The 21,148-nt window shown below is 41.8% G+C and overlaps 1 protein-coding gene across 2 annotated transcripts in view; it reads right to left on the reverse strand.

Moving 5' to 3' along the window:
* The window catches only part of ATXN10 (ataxin 10), an 842,223-nt gene that overhangs the window by 279,985 nt on the left and 541,090 nt on the right, over positions 1-21,148 (reverse strand). For both annotated transcript variants that reach the window (XM_085652421.1, XM_085652422.1), the window contains exon 8: positions 9,386-9,494. In XM_085652421.1, coding sequence (XP_085508547.1) covers positions 9,386-9,494 — 109 coding nt within the window. The remainder of the gene's footprint in view (positions 1-9,385; positions 9,495-21,148) is intronic.

Below are 21,148 nucleotides of genomic sequence, written 5' to 3' on the forward strand. Positions count from 1 at the left end.
AATGAGGGAATATTGGATAATAAGAATACCCTCATTAATATCTAAGATATTCAGAAAGTCTTAATGGTACACACACAAAAATACTGTGGTCCTAGACACTTCATTTGAAAAAGTAAGCTCAATTGGGAATATGTCTAACCTGTTTTTATTTCAACTATATGGACTAATATATGAAACATTTTAAGGAGACTGTCTATATTATTAAACAAAAGAAAAACACCTGAAACTTCATTATATTTAAACCTCTGTCAGGCTAAGCGTGTGTAAGTGAGGTATATATGCCTAACGCATCAGCAATAACTGCACTGTAAATAAATTGTTCTTAGGCACAACTATGCTGAAAATAACCATAAAGTAAAATGGCAGTGTTGTTGTCACTGTACTTTCTGTCAGATGGCCCTAACCCATTTCCCAGCAAAACCTATCTCCCTGTGATGTTCTAAATTTTCTTCCACTAAAGTCACATTTGGGCCTTGTCTGCTTTTTGCTTTCTCTGTACTGAACGTGGACACTGCATGTTGTTCTACTGCCCCCAAAAGGAGAGACGGGCTATGTGAGAATTAGCTAGTCAAACCTTTCATTCATAGTCTCTGTGAAATATTATCTATAGGCAATAACTATATCATAAATACAGCTCGGCACCAGCAGCTCACTTCTCAACAAAGTCAAAGTACCTGGAAGGTGGCGGGTGCAAGGAACTTAAGATGCACAAACACATTTTCTTGTCACAAAACGTGCAATTTGGTAAATCGTAGTGTTTGCGACACGTAAATGTGTTTTTAAAATATACTAAATTCATTTAGTGATTTGGCAACATGCCACTGAATCGCTAAATGGATTTATGAAATCATAAAGTATTGCTATTTGGAAGGAGCGTGTTAAGGGCATCCCTTCCAAATAGGATTTTTTTTATGGTATGTATTAATGTTTTGCAACCAAAATGCAGTTGCAAAACATTGATATTTTACAAATACCCCAAAGGAGGTTGTAACCTGTTCCAAAACAGAAGGTGGTTCCCAAGTGTCTCCTTCCCCTTTGTGAATAGTCAAAAAAACATTCATTAGAAGTAGGCAGTGGTAAATGGAACACCTATCTACTCTTAAGACTTGATTTCTACAAACCTTTCTCTTTTCTTATAAACACATCCCATTTTCCTTTAAGGAAAAAAAAGATTACTTTATTTAAATTCAATAACAAACATGGTAGTCTGCTGACCCCAGCAGGCCACCACGCCTGTGAAAACAGCGACTCATATTAGGTTGCAATTAGCGACTTAACTCTTTAATAGTATTTTGTAACCAGACCTATTAGTTTGCAAAATACTGCTGGGTTCGATGAAAGCCGGTGTACAAATGGCAGGCACTTTTACTGAATCCAGTGTATCTACATTTGTCCATAAATGAATAATGCTTAGTATTTCAATATGCTGTGACGACATGTGCTGTACAGCTGTGCACTTTTTTCAGTGTACGAATTCAAAAAATACATATCTCTAAAGCCAATGTGATATAGCCATTTTTAAAATCATATCATGAATCATGTGACTAACTTGTTAGCCAGTAAGCCACAGACCTGTCATGATTAGCAAATTAAAAAAGTTCTAAGTAGGTTACACAGTCGCGTCCGGCATGACTCGCAGGTGGGGGTGGTGCAGGGGTCACGCAGGGAGTGTCACACAGGGAGGGGGTTAATTTAATTTAAATATAAATATATATAATTAAACTTACCTTCTTGCTGGCCGGGTCCCGCATTTTCTCTGCTCTCCTGCTCTCCAGGAACAGGAAGCAGAAGCAGGCTCCCTCCCTCCCCTAAGCCAGTCATAACGCGGCAAGCAGCGTTGTGATTGGTCGGATCACCGCCCAGCCGCTTATGGGGAGGCCATTTTCTCCATGTAGACTGCATTGTAGCCTGCAAGGAGAAGGGAAGAGTGCACATGACTGGTTTGGGCGGCCCCAGGGGGCCGACCAAACAGTCTTTGCGCCCTCAGGAGTTGGCAGGCACACCACTCCTCCCCAACCACCACCACTAAACATACAATGGTAATAACAGAAAGTTTATTACCATTTTATGTTTCTGCTTCATGCACTACGAGAAGCAGTGGAGTGATGCTCCTCTGCCCTAGTGGAGGAACCGCTCCGGAGGTTGCAGTCATCTATTAAAAATATAAATGTTCCATAAACAGTGCATTGTCTTTTTCTATATTCAACAAGAAAATTTGCCATAAAAGCTACTCAAACTAGATACTCAACATTAGATATAAAAACAATTAAAACAGTTTAAAAAACAGTGTGCAGATAAATTCATAGTATTAAAATAGCAGAAGCCAGTTTGACATAGTACAATAATGGTAAAATATTATCTATAAAATTGTAACATTAAAATGGCACTGAATTTTGAAAGCGCAGGCCGACTTAAGAAAATTGCCGACTGAGTGGCAAACCACATGACTGCATAAAGTCTGCAGAAAATACAGTGCTAGTTTACACTTAAAAAACTCTGGGTTGTAAGAACTGGTAACAAGCATCAACGAGTAAATATCAACGACTGGGCTAAAGTTTTAGCACACGGTCATAATTGGATCGTCGCAGGATCGCATTATCCCAAAGGAAAACACAGGTGGCATCTAATGATACCCACGCAAAATCTTGTCAACAGATTTCTTTCCTAGACATATTCTACTACTAATAAATAGGGCTCAACATCATATGCGAGGGAATATGGTACAAGTCTGTCCTCACTAGATCACTGGATATTCTCCTGGTATGTCTAAACCAAGGACGTTTGTGTCCATAATTACAAGCAAGACAGTTCTCAATTATTGCCCAAACCAACATCCACAATAACATGCGGGCCAGTTTAATATCTTAATCCTAGATCCTTGTGAAGAAAGCAACGAGGACTACTTGGTGGTAGGCCTGAAGGCGCCTGCAAAATATGTTTTCTTCAGCTTTGGAACATTTCGCATCCCGATATTCCCAAATTGCTGCACTGTAAGTTAATAGCGGCAAACATTTGCAGATTTCTAATAGTGCTGGTATTGGTTTATGTCCTGACTCTCTTGACAAAGTTAAAAAGCACCCCCGTTGAAAGATTGAACCAAGTCAGCCTATTAGACAAACAAAGTCCAAGTAACTGAAGAATCAAACGTAATGTCCAGATATGTGAAATAATACATTCTCAATATTCTTACCCTTAGTATAAAGTGGCCTGATCTTCGGCAGCCTAGCACAAGCCATATAATGTGATTTGGTACAATGTGTGTCAAGGTCTAACCTATCCATATGTATTACAAAGTTAACAACCAAGCCTTGGAGACCAAGCATATAGTAAAGCCGGGATTGGGCAGTTTTTCACCATGTACATGTCCCTGCCTGGGGTTGTGAGGTAGCTATTTAGGTCTGGGGTTGTGAAGTAGCTATTTAGGTCATTAAAATGAATATATAGAACAGAAACGAAATGGGCGCCAACACCCCTTTCTCCGGCTTAAAAGGATTGGAGCATTTGCCCTCAAGCCAGTACCTTACGGAATCTGTTAAATCATAGTGCCAAGCTCAGAGAATATCAATCAGATCTTGATCCAAGCCCATCTCAGTAAAAATCCTCCAGAGCTTTAACTGATTAACCCAGTCAAACACACTACACAAGTCCATAAAGGAGATATAAAAAGCCTCCTTCCTAGCTACACTGTATTTTTTTATGAGTAGAATATGGTTCAGGCACTGCTCCTGGGTGGTGAGTCCCTGCCTGAATCCATACTGGACAGATCTTATGATCCCTGAAGCTTCGATTCACACTACCATCCTCTGCAAGATGATGGATGCGGCCTACAATTTTGACCGCAGAGTCCAAAAGAGAGATGGGCCAATAGCATCCTGCCGACTTTGTTTTTTAAACACCAGTTTGATGACTACGGTAAGCGAGGAGTCCATTAGCTTGGAGCTTACTGCCGAGTTAGGGTATTATTGATAATGGGAGGCCAGAACTTTGGCTTAGCCTTGTAGTGGTCCATTGGAACCCCAGCCCACACAGAGACTTTATTGGATGGACTTTGGGTTAAGGCATCCTCAAACTCGTGAACTTCAAATCTAACATTAAGGGGGAACTGCAGGGCTAGGCCAGCTCGAAAGTCTGGCCCTTGCAATCCCAGGCGATTGAGAGCCCTAAAATGCTCAACCGACTTATCGGCTTGGATATTGGTCCCCAAGCATTTTGAGAGTAATGTGAAAAGATTGCTTTAACTCACTATTGTATCTTTGGTTACCCAAGCACTAATTAAACTGTCCCAGGTTTAATTTATGATGGTCTATTTCCCCACCTTGATAGCCTGTTTGTAATCGGGCATCAGTTTAATGTCCGCCCCGATTCTGGGGGCTTTATTGAGAACTACTCTCAGACGTCAATTGGCTTGCCTGCAGAGTTTATCAAACCAGCAACACAGAATATCCTTTTTCCAGTTTGCATCAATCATAGGTGAATTTCTAATATTTTGACCAAAGGTGACTAAAGCATCTATAACCAGCAATAACTGGTGTGTAGATCAGCAAATATTCATCTATTAACTTAAACTTTTTCTTAATTGTATCACAGGAATAATTGGATATCTGCAACTCGCTACCTTAGCTGCATTTCCTTGTCTTTGATGGAAATGTTTGTAAGACCCAACACTCTCCGATGAATACTACGTGTGGATACACTAAGGACCAGACTATGAGGATTGTAATTGCAATAACTAGTCTACAAGGTTCCTCCAGATTTCACTTGCAGATACAAAGACCTTGAAATAAAAGCATAGCCAATTTTTGTCCCCTGACTCTACTCAATAAACATTGCAATTTGTTTCTCCTCGGCTCCCAGTATTTTTACATAATTACAGAGGGCATATTCAAGAGTACCTTGGTACAGTATAGCCCCTTTTGCATCCATTTTGGGGTAGTTTACAACCATGTCTCTTCTATAGTATGGCTCAGAGAAGGAAACACCAGTACAGACCTTTGCATTGAAATCACCGCCCACAATTACATTAAGACAATTTTGAATAGAGTAAGACCTTTACTTCGAAACTTAAATGACAGTAAACAGCGTATTAATATTGTTGCTTTTAACTCGGATTTATAGAATTAAAAAAAATTAATCGAAAGGAAATTAAAAGTCAGGGATTGAAAGATCCAGAGAACTTGAATACCCAGGTGAAGGACCAGGAGACCAAGGACTTGAGAGTCAGTGATGCCTGGATAAAGATAGCTAATTCATCCCCTGGTCTACTAAAAAATGAGGGAACCGCTGAAATACAGTGATTAAGGTCCCCATCTCATACAATATCTTTGGTGTCCCAAGTGTCTTGCAACATAATTATATCATATTTTGGGGGTTTTTGATGTAGTTCAACAGTTCTTTGTTGGCACACTTTGAAGTGATGCCAATGATGTTCCAGCATGTCAGATTAAGGCATGAAATCATGCAAAAGGAGCCAGATATAATTCAGGGGATGGGTGGGGATGTGGCAGAAGGGGTAACAGCTGGATGACAGCTGGCCAAGATGATGAGGCACATTGGGTAGCCTCAATGTCAATACCATGTCATTTATGTCTGAAAGTGGAACTACGATTTCAGGAAAGTGGAGGTCCAATCTGTAAAAGGCTGGGACTGTATCTAAGTGATGTGCTTCGTTATGCAGATGCTTATACATGAAGCCTAAAGGCAGGAGACTGATCTACTTTTCGGCATATACATAAACAACAATTTGTGAGAGGAGATGCTGCACCAAGGCTGGATATCTACTATTTATAAGAACACAGCTCCCTTTACTTTTTCTCAGGGGGCAATCCAACTCACCTCACCCTTCATCATCCTAGATGTTGAAGTTAATGTGGCTAGTGAGCCAATGAGACACCTTATTTTTCAACTGGTCAGTTAACTCTATAGTAGAAGGCACCAGCACTGACCAGGACAGCTACATAAGGGCATGTTTCAGGAGGAAAGTTAAGCATGGTGGTTGAAGCTCTATAATCTTGCTTATATCGTAACTCGCTCCACGGTTGTTCTCCCTCATAAGTGTTTACTAATGTGCATGTATTATACTTACTTTTACCTCCCTGCAACTCATGTACCAAGCAGGCTGCTCATGCCTACCAGGTGAAAATTTGATGGCACAGCCTTGATGTAGTTCAGAGCCATGGGTCCTTTTGCCTGGATTGGCCTCTTATTTGTGGTGCCATCAGGTATACAATTTGGTTTTCCGTGGCTCACAGATGCTTTTACAAGAGGGCTTACACAGGACTCAATCATGGTTTTCAGCTTTGAAAAAATATATCTCAGTCAGGGTAAGACTTACTTGTCTTGTTAAGTTTGACCATGTCAGTCTGATGTAAGTTTATAGAGTGGCTACATCGGTACTCCACTGGACTTGGATTGTCTAGATAATTTCTTGCTCAGTTCATGTGTCTGTGTTGGAACTCAAAAATCTTCTGAGGTAATAGCCGCCTGGCTCAAAGCATCCCATAGGAACAATGCAGGCAGCACAAGTTGAAGGCCGTTTGGGATGTCATAGCGTAGTAGGTAAACAAACTAGCGCTTATGTCCCCCTTTATCCTCCCGCAGATCTCCTCATGGCAACGCTGCTCCTCTTTCAATCCCCTTCTCAATGGCAGCACCACTCTTTCGCAATAAACGGTGCTTAATTTGTACTGGTGTTTGCAATGCTTGGCATCAGCACTTACTTTTACACTCTGGCATGTATTTATGAGAGTCAACCACATGGTTGCTTTTAAACCTGGCATCTTTGGCGAGGTTTTCCCTTTAACTTTTTGACTTCAGACCTCCTGTTTTTGCTGACCATTTTTTTCACTAGACTTAGAACTCGGCACACTTTACCACTGCTAACCAATGCCAAAGTGCTTGTGCGATCTGAATAAAACATTGCAATATTAGTTTATACCCAATTGGCATATTAAATTTACGTATAAGTCCCGAGTAAAGTGCACTACATGTGCCCAGGGCCTGTAGTTTTAAATTGCCATTTCGAACTGACAAAATAAACCTTTTGCCAGGCCCAAACCATTCTTTTTAATACTCATAAGTCACCCTTAAGGTAGGCCCTGGATAGCCCAAAGGGACGCGTGAAATGTATTTAAAAAGCAGAACAAGTACTTTTAGGTTTTACATGTCCTAGTAGTGAAAAACTCTTAAATTCAACTTTCACTCCTGCAAAGCCTACCTCTCCCATAGGATAACATTGGTATTACCTTATTACATTTTAGAAGTGAATTTTCCCAAATGGGAACAGGTGACCCCTTCATGTTTGGTGTCTCTGTAATCACAATTTAAAATCCTAACGTGTGAAGTCGGATTTTAAATTGCAATTCTGAAAATGCCACTTTTAGAAAGTTCAAACTTAAGAGGATTTAGGCCCTTAACTACAACCACCATGGGCCTCAGGCAAACAATAAACAATCAAGTAGGTGGTTGAATGAATTACGCACTTTTACTGAAGGGCAAGATATTTAACAAACTTGACCAGAGTTTAAATTTCACACTTCTTCAGTTACGATATTTACATGATACTCAGACTAGAACAAGGATAACCATTCTTCTGTTACATGAATGCAAATCATTTCCAAAGCTAAACCATATTACAATCATGCAACATTAGAAAGGTTTACAAAAGAAAACAAAAATGACCAAAATAACAATAAATGGTGCATTGATAGACACACAAAAATAAATAAATTGTATTGTGAACCAGTCCAAACGATTTTATTAGAAGGGATTAGTTCATAACAGCTCAAAGTAGGCTAAAACCCTTTCTGTATTTAACATCTGGGTTAAAACATCATCTAATATGGAAAGGATTCTCGTTCATATCAAGGTCAGGTTAATTAAAATCAACTCCTTGATTGTTTATTCTTTTAGAAAGTTGGTATTTCCTTGCCTTAGCCATTTGGTACCTGCAGCCTGGATCACATGACTGGGTGTGGGTAACAGTTGGGGTCTGTGTATTCCGCCTAGTCAGCCACACACAGTGGAAGCTTAGGTGTGACTGGATGGGCCATCACTAGCAGGATGGGTGGTAGGAGCTGGGCCCAGCCCCACTAACACTTGAAAGACCTCAGACACCAATTCTTCAGTACATCCTGGACCTGTGGATACTCTGCCAAGAAAGACTGCTGCGTTGCTACAAGGACTGCCACTCTGCTGGACTGCTGCCCTGCTGTGCTGACCCGCTGCCTGCTGCTCTCGTGCCTGGGGAAGAAGAATTGGACCTGAAAATTCATTGTGAATCCAGCACACCGGAGTGACTACAAGGGCTAGTCTGCTGGCCTCTTGATCTGAGCCTCAGGGACAGAAAAAGCTCCCCAAACAGCTCCTAGAACCAGGTGCAGCGAGTTCCTGACCCCTAGGTGGCGCCTCTCAGGTCCTGGACCTGTGGTGGGGCTCAAGGGAATTTAAATCAAGCTTTTGGTTTCTTTGTAACAGTTAGCGGGCCTGTTCGCACCAAGCCCACGCCAATCGCAACAGAAATCAGAGCCACTCGCCGCCATCCCATCTCTTCGCACTGCAGGATTGACTGCTCAGGAGGGACCGCCAGAGCAAATCACTAGCCCACCTATCCGCAACCCCCATACTAATCTTCGCGCCATGCCAACAACTGCCCGAAACACTTTCCTTGCTCTATGCAACCCTCTACCACGTGAGAACAGGACTCTTGGCACAAAACTTGACCTTCAGCTGGACTAATTTGGGGCTGTATCCGACCCACACTCCATTGCAGTCGGCCTGAACTTTTGACTTTGACCCAGTCCAGCACGATCAGATAGCCGCGGTTGGCGCTTTGTGCATTTAGGTGTTATTTTTCACTTTATTCTTTCAGAATTCTTAACTACGGTACAACTGATTGGATTGTTGTCATTTTTATCTTGCTTCATTAATTAAACTCAGCTCTATTTTTCTAACCTCTGGAGAGAGCTTTTCTTTTTGTGTGGTGTTTTCACTGTTTGAAGTATTGCACAAATACTTTACACATTGCCTCCAAGTTAAGCCTGTCTGCTCTTTGCCAAGCTACCAGGGGGTTGAGCACAGGTTAATTTTGTGTTTTCTTGGGCCTTAGCCTGACAAGGATTGTGGTTGCTGCTTGACCAGGGCTCACACCCCAGTCAACCAGTAACCCACATTCTCACAGTGGTCATGCCATCCCTACAGTTTGAGGTGACTTGGAATAACCCAAACTCCACACTTGTTTGAGTGTGATCGCTACTAGGTAATGCTGGCACTGGCATTCGGCAGCAGTGGCAGGAGCTGTGGGTGGTGCTAGCTAAAGTGGATTCCAGTGAAATACCTTAAACTAATGCTTATATTGTTTTCTATTAATGAAGTGATGCTAATAACTTACTTACGACGGTTTCCAATAGACTTGGGCAATTTTGCAAACATTGTAACTGCTCATTGTTCGACGTCAACTGGCAAAGAACATCAAGGAGTCTGATAACCACCAAGGCTTCCTATAAAAAATATGAATACAATTTCTTTTTTTTTTTAACACATATATAGCACAAAATACATAGAATTTACATTGGCATGCACACCATCTTTGCAAAGAACAGTTTTAAAACATGTCACAAATATGCTCTTGCTATAGTCATAGGAGCATTTCTTCCATGAAATGTGCCTCGCCAGATTGAAAATCACTGGGGTTTTAAGATTATTGGGAGTAGGCGTACCTTACTTGGCTATTGATTTGTTTGTATCGTATGTAGCTTTAACTATACAGCACTTGTTAACCCATTATTTTAAGACTAGAAAAGCTGAAGGTTTTAGTCTAGAACTATATATTAAGATGAACAAACATAACATGACGGCATATGCCAGAACAATTTATCACTACCAACAACAGTGACTGTCATTTTAAAATGTATCTAAATGTGGATGGACTACAACAAACCTCTACATTAGAGTGAGTTTCATCTGTGGAACATTGACAAGTTATAAAACAACACTTCAATATTTTTTAGCAGGGGACTGAGAAAGGGTTTATTATGAATTCTATAGTACGGAGTATTACAGTACTGGAGGTGGGAAACCACCAGACCTTGGACAACACCTACAGCTTAGGAAATGCTTAACCCTTTTATCAAATGTCATCAACAGATGAACGTTTTATGAGATCTAATGAGTTGATGCTTTTTGTTAGGTAAATTGGGCCATGGGCTTTAAACACGGTTGTAGGCACAAAGCACATGAACTTCAATAAGGCTAGATTAGGAGTAATAAAAGAAGACTTGGTACCACATCGATGCACCTTGCTTTTCTGTCTCTGGCTATGAGGTGGCTTACAAAGAAAAAAGACTAAAGCTCCTTCTGACATAATAACATCCGGTTGGGGGATGCTTAGTTGACCCCGTCTACTCCAAGATGAGTCAACCATATTAAAAAGAGAAATAACATTTATATAGACAAAGAAGATGGAAAATTAATTAGAAAACAAACAAACCTATGCTCCACATAATCAGTGGAAAACTTCGTAAATCTTTCAATCCTCTTATAGCTCAAACAATGTATACTTTAAAATGTAATCTAAATATAGTTTTGCACCATGCTGGCAGTAATCCTGATTTTCACATCAAGTCAAGTCAGACTGTGTGAAACATGCAGGAAATGCATTTTTCATATTATATTTCAAATCCAGCAAAACTCATTCCAAAGACACTAATGGCATAAATTAGGCCTTGGTGGGCACCAAGCCGATTAGGTGGTAAAAGTCCATCCTGCGCTTGCACGTGGAAACTTGCCCACCTTACTTTGGCATCCCACTACAGGTGAATTTTTGCCAACAGTGTAACAGTCAAAATGGCGGGAGCCCTATCACTGAAAAACCGTTGCCAGGAAGGAAGCCTTACTATTGCAGTCTGCTCTTCAGTGTTTTTGATTCTCAGAAACAAATTCCAAAAGCAGGATTTGTGTCTGAGAAAAAAAAAGTCCCTTACATTTATGGAGTTTTTCTCCCTACATGTGGGGAATATTTCTGCTGTTTTCTGCCACAGCTGTCATGACCAATCAGGAGACAATATTGGAAGACCCATCCCAAAGAGGACTGGCCTTTTACATTAATTAATCAAAATTTTTAGTTGGTGGCCTTGTTGGCCACCTCCCGACATTCAGAAGTTATCAGATGGATGGCTGACCTAAAGTTTCTGATGACGAATCCAACTAAGACTCCCCCATAAGACACCAGGTGGTTCCACGAATATAAATGAGGATGGGGGCCAAATGTTTGGCAAAGCGGCAGAACAGGCGATTAACAAAGTTTCTAACCATTCCGCCAAACACTCAATACTCTCCTTACTGCAACAGGAATAGATAGAAGACAACATTTGATCTACACAGGATGAGTACATTTTAATTAGTCAAGTGTGATAGGTTTTGTCAATCTTTTCATAAAATACATTAATCCCCAAAAGCATCAATTGTATTCATCAAACAGATGAAAGACCTATTTCATTTTGATGCATTATTGCTCACCAATGTTAATGACTAATACCAAGGACTCCAGACAAACCTGTTATGAATGATACAAGTATTTCATTTATTCTTGATGTAGAAATGTATCATTTAACCTGTAAGAAAACAAAGACTACAAAGTGAAACTTGCATTAGCACGTTATGCTGGAATGTTTGGATTTGTTTTTGTCAATTTCGAATGCCAGCTGCTAAGAAAGCAGAAAGTGCTGATCTCACTGTTACTCGATTACAAATGAAAATGGAGTGGGTGTCCATAACAGTAGAGGTGCATTTTTAACATTATTGGTAAGAGGAAGGACCATCAGGACAGTCCGGATGTAATTTTTCTTGTGGAGTTAAAATTTCCTGCGAAGGCCTTTTGAGTTCTTCTTCATATAAAAAGAGCCAAACCAATGAAGGACTGCTATCTGTTCTAACTTGGAAGAAAAGAGAAAGAAGCATGTTGACTGATGTGACAGGTGGAACATACAGTTCTTAGCTGTCTCTGCAGAAAGACCTTTTGTGGACTGGAGGAAGCCCTTTGCTTGCCATTGGTTCGCTATCTTGTCACTTTAATTTGCTTGTCTCATATTTGATGTTTTTCTTCCTCTTCTTACATTTGTCTGTCCCTTGGGGGTCAGCTTATTTACCTTCCTTTTGATTCGACGACTTGTATCCTTCAACTTCTCACTTTTAAGGAACTACTTTTTCTTACCTTTCAGCACTTCATGGGAGCACGTTTTCTTGCTCTTTCCCTTGTGCGCTGCTTCCCTCTTCAAGTACCCAAACCCAATGCTGCCTCCTCCTGCCTACGCCACTAGCTTGTTCATTGCTTCCCCATCCCTAGCCTTTTTAAGTCCTTGCACTGCCCTTCCTCATGCTCCTCTGCTTTTCCCCTACTCTCTTTCCCTTGCTCCTCCTCACATTGACTTCTCTCTCACCTTCTCCCCCCACCCACTCCTCTGTTGTTTTCCCAACCCTACTGCCGTACAAAAAAAAGGTTGGCTTTGCAGGTGCCATTAGCTGTCCAGCCTGCTCTATCTTCCAAAAGCGTTTTTGCGTATAGATAAATAAATTACTTTATCTTATGGACATCAACTGGGGGCAGAAGCTGTCCAGCTTTGCTTCAGAAAGACAAACACATTGAGGTTGTCTGTTGCTGAACGAAATAAATGATGTCCGCATGAGACGAGGAAGGTTTTGGAGGCCTGAAAAGTGTGAATGGCAAAGATTTTCTGGTACAGTTGCGTTTCATCAGCATACTGATGGATCTTAGTCCTGCATCAATAGAGAAGGGTTCCAAGAGATTCCACGATGAGGATTAGGTCTATGGGAGACAGGGTCGACCTTTAGAGCATTCCGCAGGAGACAGGGTAATTACTGACAACATGAGGTGCCCATATGAATGAATCGGTCACAGTTGGCAGGGTAGGGGGAAAACCACTAGAGGACTGTGACGGACAATGCCATGTATATTTATGATTTGCTTTTAGAGATGGAAAACCTGACCAATTTTACCCAGAAGGCTTCCCAGGTATTTTCTATGCCATTCCAGTTCTTGAGTTCCCCACTAATAGCAGTATACACAGGTACATCTTCTTACAAAACAATGACACCAGATCAAGGATCAACAAAGGTTCATCTTCTATGTAAAAAAATAAATAAAAAATAATATATATATATATATATATATATATATATATATATACACACATACATACATACATATAAACCACTTGACTGTAATAAGGAAATTAGAGAGAGGCTTTACACAAGAATTGCACCCCCCCCATGTATTATCCATTTATACACTAGAACACAAAATCAAGGTAACTATAAAATTCCTTTTCACAATAGAGCTCGTAGACTATCCAAGAAATTACACAAATTCTTTGTGGTCATTTTTAGGATAAACAATTACTTCGGCAATTTTCCACTAGAAATCCTTCTGTATTAGGTTACTCCAACCGAAAACCTGTAATTGTGCCAATGACAAGTGTAGTGTGCAGTTGCAAAACAATATAAGCCCTCGGTCATATTTTCCTCTTTTAACATAAGTATAACATATGCTGCTTTAAATACGGCAGCAGTTTTGTCAGCTATTTTTCATTTTTAAGACCTAACACAGAAGAGGGAGGGATGGGATGAAAGAGATAATTAAAATAGAATATGGTCAGTTTATGTTTCCAAAATCAGGTATGTGTTACACTTTTGTAATGGCACATTTTGTCCACCATCAGAGATGTGCATCAATTTCTGGATTTTGAACAAGCCACCACCGTTTCCCCTGCACAAGAACTAAGTACTGCTTTATCCCCTAGGAACTCTCGAATATCCAACAAGCTGCGGAAGTGGAGGAGTAACCAGTAAGAGGTCTACTTGTGGTCTCGCATTAGCCACAGATCAGCACCTCCCTGACAAATCCTTTAGTTCCCTCAACAAGGATACACCAGCCAGAAAAATGTTCTTTATCAAAATCAGATTTGTACTTCAGGGTGATTCTTTTGACTTTATCCTTTATTACTAGGGGTAGCAGCCGTTTAGACAGTACTGTTCCAAGAAAGCTAAAGGTTACCTAGATAAAGCTGCATGCCTTTATTCAAATTGAATTCTGTGTTGTATTTGACTGTCTGAACTCTTCACTTGGTCCTCACACAAGAAATATGCTAATGGGGTTAGGATTAGGGCCAATCTTGAATTGGGAACATGTACTCTTACTACTTTGCAGGGAGGCAATCACATGGGCTGTGATCTCACAACCTGCACAGCCTTAAACAAGTGTTTTGAGCAATTAATGTAATTATTGGGGAACACATTTTCTCGTGGGGCGCACACTGTTCAGTCAGTCTGTCGTATTATGAAGACAGGGATTAGTTTAGGGGAATCACTCATGCGTGCAGCACATTGGTGACTTTCCTAAACTGAAGTCCTCCCACGGTGCCCCAATTGCCCTGGAACGTTTCTGATTCTTTGGTAGCATGGGAAGGACAATTAACGGTGGGTTGGTCTAATATCTTGAGGCTGCTACTCTTTTCTTCCTTATTTTTTTAGGTCAAACCTATAGCGGCAGCGTGCATGCCCATCTTTTTCATTAGCGTGTCTTTGTCGGTCCTAAATGCTGCCTTCTGATTGGTTTTAGGCTTGTTAATACCTCCTTATGATGGCCATGTCGTCATTTGTATCCTTCCGTGGCTACTGGCCCCTTTACTTCGAGTCCGTGCCTTCTCGCGGCATATCTCACCCCCCCCCTCGCGCTCTCCTCCGTTGTTCGTGACTTCTCGCCCACCCGCAGTCCCGTTTGCAATGCAATAGGTCTTGTGTAAATGTGAGTTCTATTGCACTGCAAATGCTTGTTTTTGCTTTAATTACTGAAGCTTTACAAAAATGACGTGGCTGGAGTGGGAGTGACCCAGTGCACCCAGTATGTGCTGAGGCTGATAACACGATCGCAGCCAGGCGCTGCCCAGGGCACGCTCCAGCACCAGTGAGCTCACTTTTCAACCGAACCTGCACTCAAAGTTGCTTTTAGCTGAACAAGTCACATTTCTTCCCACACACCCTCTTAAAAATCTAGCCGCCCACACCCTCTGCTTTCATTGGTGGCAGCCAAGTTCACTGGAATTGTGGAAGGCAGACATCTTTTTTCTCGCCCACGAGGGCTCAAGGGCTTTTCAGATCAGTCCTATGTCTGGGGCGAGTAGCACGCTTGTATGGTTTTTCACAATTTGGTACTTGTAGTTTGTCTTTTTACCACTTAAGTGTGCAGGACAACGGATATTAGAAAGTAATCGGACATGTTCTACAGTAGCTAGTACTGCTGTTCAACATGTCTTAAAGAAACATTGACAAAACCAATAGATTTTCCAGAGGCAAAACTTATTGACTTTGCCAATGCCTTTTAGATAACCACCTCACATCAGGTCATTATGGACACGGAGGGGACTTTTTCACCTACACATCATTGTATTCGGGTGTGTTAGATTAACACATCGGAATGCATTTTGTAATTAAACAATAGCTCAGGAGCGGAGCTAAAGTCTGTATTAATCCGGATGGGCAGAGGAGGTCGCCCTATTTTTAGAAATAACAAGATAAGTTTTGACGACCCACTCATCCTGACGGCTTTGTCTAAAACCTCAGATGTGGTGGGGTTATGCCAGTGGACCTGCGACTAGGACTCCCAGCTCACGTTTTATGATTTCCAAGGATAGAAAGTGGTCCCCATTAAGAAGGTGGCGTACCTTGTAGATAGTCAGCCTGTGCACGACCTTGTGTTAGCTTAAAAAATAACTGGCGCCCCCGGAGTGTGTATACAACAAGACAAAGAGGGTGACGTGCTAGATTCGGTCAGTGCATTTTTGCTAGCCTCCTATGCTGGCCCCACCACGCCTCAGTGGCATGGTGCAATGAAGCTAGCGCTTTCTCCGTCTCCATGAGTGGCTGCAGTGGTTGCTCAAGCAAACCTGTCAGAGCAGGGTTTGAAGTTAATGAAAAAAAAGTGTGTGTGGCGGGGTCTCTTAAAGTGGTGTGGTCTTAGAAACATACATAAGCCGGAACCTTTCAGAGAGGCCTATGCATTGAAGGGTGTGGCTTAAAACATGTAAACGTAAGTCCTCTTCTTCCGCCCGTCTGCATATCGTACTATCCGACTAGTGTTACGGTGCCTTTCTTTATGTGAGCTCTCTGCTATCAGACATGTGCAGTAACAGCCATACCCCTAACACAAACCAAACCTTGCTAGCAATATCATAAGAATGACTAACAACAATGATTTAGTTGTGAATAATTCGAACTGGAAAGTTTCAACTTTTGAAAATACGAGACTGTGACTGAGACAAAGGCGTGTGGAAAGGGTAGTAGTCTTCGGAGCCTCAGTCACTCACTTCCTTCCTTCTTTTCTTCCTTTCTTCAGCAGCTTCCCTTCAAGATGCCTATGTCCTTGTCTCCCCGCATTTTTCAGAAATTCTCCATCTGCATATTTCACACTTATTTCATCTTCAGCACTCTTTTCATGGTCTTCTTCGTGTAATTCTTTGTGTGCTCTTCACTATCCCTGCTACACCTTTAACGCAACCCTTTGCCCTTAAGTACTGCATTTCCTTTTGCTTGTGCCTTGTCTATGCTGCAACAGCTTTGCATCTTCTTCACACACTTAAGCATAAAATCCTGGTTACAGTTGGCACACATGGTTTTGCTCTGTGTGCGATATAGAGAGAGGCTAAAGAATGGATGGGTGCATTCTGAAAACATTCATGACCCACTGACTGGCACTGTGAGAAACTCGCACTGCCTTCAGCCTCAACTCTAGCTCTCTCAATCAAAGCTTATTAAAAACACCCACCACCTCAACTCACCTAGAGGAGAATCTATCCACAATATGCACAATGCAAGAGTAATATCCTGCATGAAAAAAATACAGAAGCAGAATATCATGAAAAAAGCAAACACTCAGGGAGAGCAAGATTACGGAAAACGTGAAATGTAAACAGGAACTAGGTTGCTGACATGGATTTCAGCAATCTGCCAGTGCCTCTACTGGGCTTGATAGGGACCCGTTTCAATGTCATTAGGTCGAGCCTAGCGGCAGCGCGCATGCGCTGCTCGCTCTGCAAGGCATGTAGTAGTAGAGTATGCTGTGGAAGCCTTGCCTACTCTCCTCTCATATTTTTGATTGGCTGGTGTCATTGTCCTTGATAAATGCTGGCTTCTGATTGATAATGAGGCTTGTTAGTCCTTCCTTGTTACCACGCTGTCGCCATTTGTTACTTCCCATGAGGACTGGATCTTTTACTTGTGGCGTAACATGGTCTCCTTCATAAGCACTATTTATTTTTTGGTTATTAATTTGCTGCGCAGGCTGAAAGTGAGCGTTTCTAATTCACTAATCTAACAAGCATTTGCAATGCAATAGATCTTGCATTTACGCAAGTTTGAGCTATTAACATTGCAAATAAAGCCTTTTATTTTTGTTTTTAAAATATAAATAAAAGGCATTGTCATTTACAATGCCAATAGCTTACACTTGTGCAAATATGAGACCTATTGCATCGCAAATGCTTGTATATGCCTTAGTATATACTTTAGAATATATACTTTAGTATATACTTAAGTATATACTTATATGTGTATGTACTTTGTGGGCTCTAGAGATCAGCCATAGGACGTGTCTGCTTAGACTTTCTTTCTCTGTTCAACTGCCTCTATTTAACTGTTTGATAGAAAACGACCAGCAGAGGTCAGTAAAATACCAGAATTGCTTTCTGCTGAGGGACCTTCTTTTTTAAAAATATTTTCTAGCAACTGCCTCAATTTAACTTTCTTGATAGAAAAGGACCAGCAGAGGTCAGTAAAATACCAGAATCACTTTAGCATTCCCTAGATTCCAGTCCATAGAAATTGTCTTTCACGAGCACCTGTAGACAATATTTTTTTCAAATCTTGTATTTTCGGTGATATGACCACTGAAGGCCCTGCTTTTATATTAAAAACAGAGCGTTGTACTATACCATTTCCCGTTAAAAGGCAATATTTCTCTCCATGTGTTCCCATACCTGGCGTGTCACGTAGTTTGGTGTGTATATTTATTCTATGTTAAAGAACAGTAGATATTTCAGCACCCAGGCTATTGTGTTGCATTACTAAATACATATAAGATCCCAAAGGCGAGACCGATTGCATTGCAAATGCTTGTTCTTAGGGGGGTGCAGCTAAACCCCCCCCCCTCCGCCCCCCCAACTCAACACCTTTTTTTTTTTTTTTTTACGAAAACGAGGGCTGTCTCACTTTACCTGTACCATACTTAATGTGTTTTTTTAACATAGGAATAACTAGGTAGTAGGCAGGCGTGTAAAGCATGTAGTGTGATCACCACAGGCAAGGAACCAGTGGTTGAAGTATGATTTCCCCATCGTAGACCGTTAATTCCAGGAAACAGTCAGCCGTAAGTTAAATCAAATAACAAACCTTTTTGCCTTCTTCGTTCAGGTTACTTTTGCGTTTCTCATCTGTTAGCTGGTTTTATTACTAAACTGGCTCACTGGCATGAGGATTGAGGGCCATTTTGCACTGGGAATGTAGACTCAAACTGGTTGTAAATTCACTTGAGGACCCCTTCCCCTCGAGGCTACGATAGACATTTACAACTTGCCCATTGTGGGATGGCTGTTCAGATATATAAACGCGGGGGTTGAATGTATTTCTTAAATTTGCTGTTTATTATAACTTAGCGTAAAGAAAAAGAGATTGTTGAAACTATAGGCTAGGGTGGGCCAGTCTTTAAGTAATCCGTATTGATTTGTGCTGTCTTTCAGACGATCCTTTCATCAAAATGGCACCACCCGGAGTCTCAAAGAAATTAGACAAAGTAGCAGTAAGTATAAGTCAGGAAATACTTCTTTCCTTATCCGTCACCACACCCTTAGATATTTACAGATGTAATGGGGTTTGGTTGGGAGCTGTTTGCGCCTGGGGATGAACACAGCTTGCACCTCGTAGATTTGTGACTATAAGTACATCATCAACCCTATTCATGCAGACTGTGTTTCTCCTTCCCATTTTATCACAGGTAAGCATATAAACCAGGTTTAACTTCACCTGGAATTAAGGTCTTATGTCCCCTTTGCACCCCCCTCCAAGGATTAGACCCAGTATACTGATGGTTAAAAGGTCCAGAACACTGGTCTTTAATGTGCGCAAGGTGAGTTGGATAATGCTCCAGCGACTATTAACAGCCTCCTGATAGGCAAATAAAACAGTGCTCTCCCTTGTGCTAAACCCCACACCGTGACCCGTCCTACTCCTCTTTCAGCCCCTACCCAGTCAAACTACACTTCCCCCCTGACACTCAACCACTACGCCACAACCCCCCCCAAGTTGTGACGGCTCTCCAGTGTCCTCCGGCGGCGTCCTCACTCCTCGAGTCAGGGATCTCGTCCAAGCCGGCGGCGTCTTCCAGCATACTGACTGCAGTGGATGGCTCCTCGCTTCATTGATCCTCGGTTTCTCAGTCTTCTCATCAGGTAGTCCTTTCGCTCTGTCCTTCCTGAGAAGTCATCCTTTTCTCCTCCTCTTTAGGAATGGTCCTGGCTAGCTGTAACTCTGCCTCTCTACCCAAAAACAGGGTAGTCCTTTGTTGGTGTGGTTTGTTTCTTCCCTATTCTAAACCTTTTTCCATTTCCACTATAGGTGTTCCAGTGATTTCTGGCATCAGAGGTGTAGACTAGGAGCCAGGCACAAGGTAAGTAGGGGGCCGGGGGGTCGGGCCAGATTCCTTGCACCCATTTTCTGACGGCATTGCAATAGTAACTGTCCTCTAGCCATCCTGTCACACAGGGATCTTTATTGGGGGCCCATCTGACTTCTTGCATCCATTATCGATGTGCAAACCAGATATGCTAGTCCTTGGACATTTCTATCTGATCTGCAGCTAAACTTTCAGGGCAAATGTGGTGGTGGAGATCAGAAATATTCAAGTCTGAATCTGTAACACACACACACACTGAGCCATACCTTGCATTTCGTGGACTGATCACGCAGGGATGAAACCCAATCATCACCGGTCTAGCAAACTATAGCTCACTAGCAAGCATGGGGCAAGTAACTCAACTAATAAGCACCTTTCCCGAACGTTAGTCAGTCAAGGAATTGGGTGTCAGTCTTTGCACGTCCAATAGTGGTCTAGACCTAGCTTTGAATCTCAGAAAGCACTAACAACAGTCCTGGCCATGAAGGCCTTGAATCACAATACTTGTGAATGCCAGGAACAGCTGCTTGAAAAGAAAGCAACCCACAGATTGGAGTGATGTCAGAACTAGAGTTCAAAATCCGGGAGGAGGTCGGCTGCCTCATCAGACTGAAGAGTGAAAGTACAATCAATCAATCAACATTAGTAGAGTACGGCACTGTCCCCCCGAGGGTATCTTGGCACTGGGGTGCGAGGTCTCCGTCGAGAACAAGCTAAAAGTTTAAACTGCTAAAAAATGCATTTGCTGCCATAATTCTGTCAGTCCCTTAAACCTCCAGAGAGAGCTTTAGGCTTTTTTAGGTCTCGCTGAGCCAAAGGCTCGAAGAGACATTTTATATGTGGGATTTTCAAAGTGCTACCCACAGTTTTGGCTGGCCTAAACCTTGAGTGCATGATCACATGCACGTGCACAGCTGCTCCCACTCCCCCCTCCCTTCTCTATAGCTTTGGCTCCTTTGTTTTTTATTACACCCTCCCTTCTCTCCCCGCTGTTTTCACACTACCCCCTCCCTTCTAATCAGTTTCCTTTCTGCTCCCTTGATCGCGTCTCCGATCACTTTAACTACTTCAAATGCAGCGCGCACCCCTGCTTTCACTTTTGCCGTGTCTCGGCGCTTTTATGTCTCATGTTTCTACAGTCACCCTGCCTCTCGATCTGGGATTGAGGTACTATTTTTCCTTTTTTGGCATTTTTTTAATAGCGCTAATTCAAGCCGACCCGAAAGTATCAGTGCTTTACATGAGCACCAGTTACATTACACAAGTTCACATTCGTTGTTTTTCTTCTTTAAAGAGGAGAATAAGTGATTTGCCCAGGATCATAATGTGAAACCGACCTTGCTCGCCAGTTCCATAGTCGTCAGCTTTGTTGGCACTCTATGTGTTGTATATAAGCATAATTTGCACCCGCTTTCA

This window comes from Triturus cristatus, chromosome 4_1 (assembly GCF_964204655.1).
Source record: "Triturus cristatus chromosome 4_1, aTriCri1.1, whole genome shotgun sequence".
NCBI classification, from domain to species: Eukaryota; Metazoa; Chordata; class Amphibia; order Caudata; family Salamandridae; genus Triturus; species Triturus cristatus.